Below are 2,943 nucleotides of genomic sequence, written 5' to 3'. Positions count from 1 at the left end.
CAAACTGAATACCACAAGATGTGTGGTCCCCTAACATTTTAGGGCAATTAAGAGTCTATATTCTCAATGACAAACAATGACTAACTGCATGTAGGAGGAAAAAAAAAGTCTGATTAGAGCCAAACAGCACACATTAAATACCTCAGTTCCTCATGCTGGTGTTAGTTTTTGCTGAACCAATCATAATGTTACGCCTTCACAAAGCACGGACAATTCAAGAATTTGATGTTAAGGCTGCATGTCATAACAGTACGTTTCATGCTGACTTCCTTAAGAAGCAATTTGATACAAAATTTACAATCAATGAATTATAAAAGACTACAATGCATTGAAATGTGATTATACTTAATTTAGGCCTTTGCATCTCCTTTTCATCTTAGAGGGCTATATTTCCCTTACATAACAGTCACGCTCTCTAACTAAACACTTGAATCTAAAAAATAATTACTCCTGAGTTTTAGCTCTATAACTACTGAAGGAAGACATCTTGTGTCTCGTTACGTAATTTTTGAGATAAGCATTTATTTACTTGACAGATGTTACCCACTGGAAAAGTTTCATGCAAATAGTCTTACTCATGGTATTACGCAAAAGTAGGATTATTGGAAAACCCAGAGAGTTCCAGAAAGCCATCTGAAGATAATCTTTATCACACTGTTTCAGCTTGGCAGGGGTTTTCCAAGGCTGAATGCTCAGGGCATTGCATGCATCCAACATCAAAAAAGAGAGAGACAGAACTGAGTGGTATTTTAAATGACTGACATTTATGGCTACTTTTTTTCAAATCCCTAATACGCATTTAGATTTTTCTATACATGGGGGGGGGGGGGGGGGGGGGGGGCAAAATATATATCATTCTGTAGTTTTAACAAATATTGACAAAAGTTCTGATACTTTTGAACTGTAATGTAACCATGTGCATAAACTCAGAACAATATATGGAATTCAAGAACACTTTTTGAATACTTTTTCCAGCTAAAATTAAGAAACGGATATGGCGTCAGATAGGTTTTGTCACAATGCATAATAAAAATAAAATATAATAATTAATGCATGGTGATTAAACAAACCGATGATTGTGTCTTTCTGGGTCTTTCCTTTATTTACTCATCTAATTTTGAATTCACTCAGTTTTCTTCTTTGCTAGTTTTGGTTTGGGGCTCTTTGGGATAGTTTTTGTTTCCTTAAGTTTTTTCATTTCTTTTCTACAGCATACTGTCCAGAGGGAGATACATACACAGAGAGAGGCTAGAGTTAGAGTCAGCAAAAACGCTACCACATCCAGGCTATAGTAGGAATACCAGGACATGCTGTAGGCTTCAGTGCAGAGGTGAGGTGCTCCTTTATTACGGATAATGAACTCTATCCAGAACATGGCCTTGTCCAGAGGTTTTAGTGGCTGGTCTCTGTGTAGATGAGAGAGTTTCTGCATGTTGCGGCGGTAAGACGGATTTTCCAAAATGTCCTTCAGAGCCTCCAGGAATTCCCCTGATGTGACCGTGGCAGCATCCAGAACTCGCGCTGTTCCACGAGCTCGCAAACGCACGATATTGTCTAACTGATCAAACAGCAGAGGCAGTCCCAGAATCGGCACGCCATGGTAGATAGCTTCGTAAATTCCATTGGTTCCACCGTGTGCCACAAAGGCACGTGTCTTGGGATGGCCCAGAAGGTCATTCTGAGGCAACCAGGGAAGCAACAAGGTGTTGTTCCCCAAAGACGAAGGTCGTTCCCCTATGAACCTCCACACCACCTTCTGCGGGAGCTGGGCAAATGCAAAAGCAATAGCCTCCATAACTTCACTGGGCAGCGCAGTGATCAACGTGCCCAGAGACATGATCACTACTCCATGTTCCCCAGAGCTCTGCATGAACGCCTCCAGGTCGGCAGGCAACGCCTGGGGTGGCCGACACTGGAAGCCGCCCATGTAGACCAGGTTGGGCATAGATGGGCGTGGGAACTCGAAAACAAAGTCCACTCGCACAAGCCAAACGTGTGCCGAACGCTGCATGGCCAGAAGGTCTGATTCTGGGGGGAAATGCCGGTGCAGGAGGTCGCTGTAGATTGGCAGGACCAGCCAACGTTCCTGCAGGAGGTTCAGACCGTAGTGCAGGAAGTTTCGAGTCCTCTCCAGTAGGCTCATGCTGTCAGTCAGTCCTGATCCTGGAACAGGTACGTAGGAGATAGGTGAAGGGGCAATGGAAAAGTGCCCTTCACCTAAGGTCATCCAGCGGACATTGTAGACCATGGGCAAGTTGAGGTAATGTGCCAGGAGAACACCAGCAGGCATACCAGGGTCTGTGAGCATAAGGTCGAATCTTGTGTCTCTCATTTGGGCCATTAAAGTCTTGTTCTCCAGCATGATTGACAGCATGCCACAAGTGGCACTGTGAGCCACTTTCAGAATACCAATCAGCTCGGTGATTTGGACCAGGGCTCCCATTACAGAGCCCTTCCTCCGACCCTCCAGGACCCTGCGCGCAGAATTCTCAAAGAAGTCCAGGCTGATCTCCTCCTTCTCCAGTTTCACCGTGATCGACGTGTAGTGAGGAGAGTTTTCTCGCACAAACCAACTACTCTGCTGACGAATCACGGTCAACTCATGACCACGAGAGTGTAGCTCCTTCACAAGAACTTCCATGTTGACCCAGTGACTTCCGTCCATGGGGAACACAAGGATTTTGCCACCATAGCAACCGTTGGGCAGAGTGAACAGAACAGGGACACAGAGAAGTACAAGTAGAGACAGCATTCTCTGTATGTGCTCTGACACTACACTCCTTTTAGCTCTGAGAATGAGAAAATACATTAATACCAGTGTAGCTAACTCCAAATTATCAAGTGTAACTGAAATTCTCAGCGTAACCGTTGCCTTTCTTAAACAATAGTCATAGAAAAGAGAGAACTGCATTTTCAGACCACGTTATCCTGACTTTTCCACTT

At 44.2% G+C, this 2,943-nt stretch overlaps 1 protein-coding gene across 1 annotated transcript; it reads right to left on the bottom strand.

The window, feature by feature from the left end:
• Nucleotides 1-1,123: 1,123 nt before the first annotated feature.
• On the bottom strand, nucleotides 1,124-2,713 carry LOC115828908 (UDP-glucuronosyltransferase 2C1). Its single transcript, XM_075353626.1, has one exon. The coding sequence runs from the start codon at nucleotides 2,663-2,665 to the stop codon at nucleotides 1,124-1,126; it is 1,542 nt and encodes a 513-aa protein (XP_075209741.1). The 5' UTR covers nucleotides 2,666-2,713.
• Between the last annotated feature and the right edge of the window lie 230 nt (nucleotides 2,714-2,943).

Source organism: Chanos chanos, chromosome 15, assembly GCF_902362185.1.
Source record: "Chanos chanos chromosome 15, fChaCha1.1, whole genome shotgun sequence".
Taxonomy (NCBI): Eukaryota; Metazoa; Chordata; class Actinopteri; order Gonorynchiformes; family Chanidae; genus Chanos; species Chanos chanos.
This window is presented reverse-complemented; position numbering and strand designations above follow the sequence as displayed.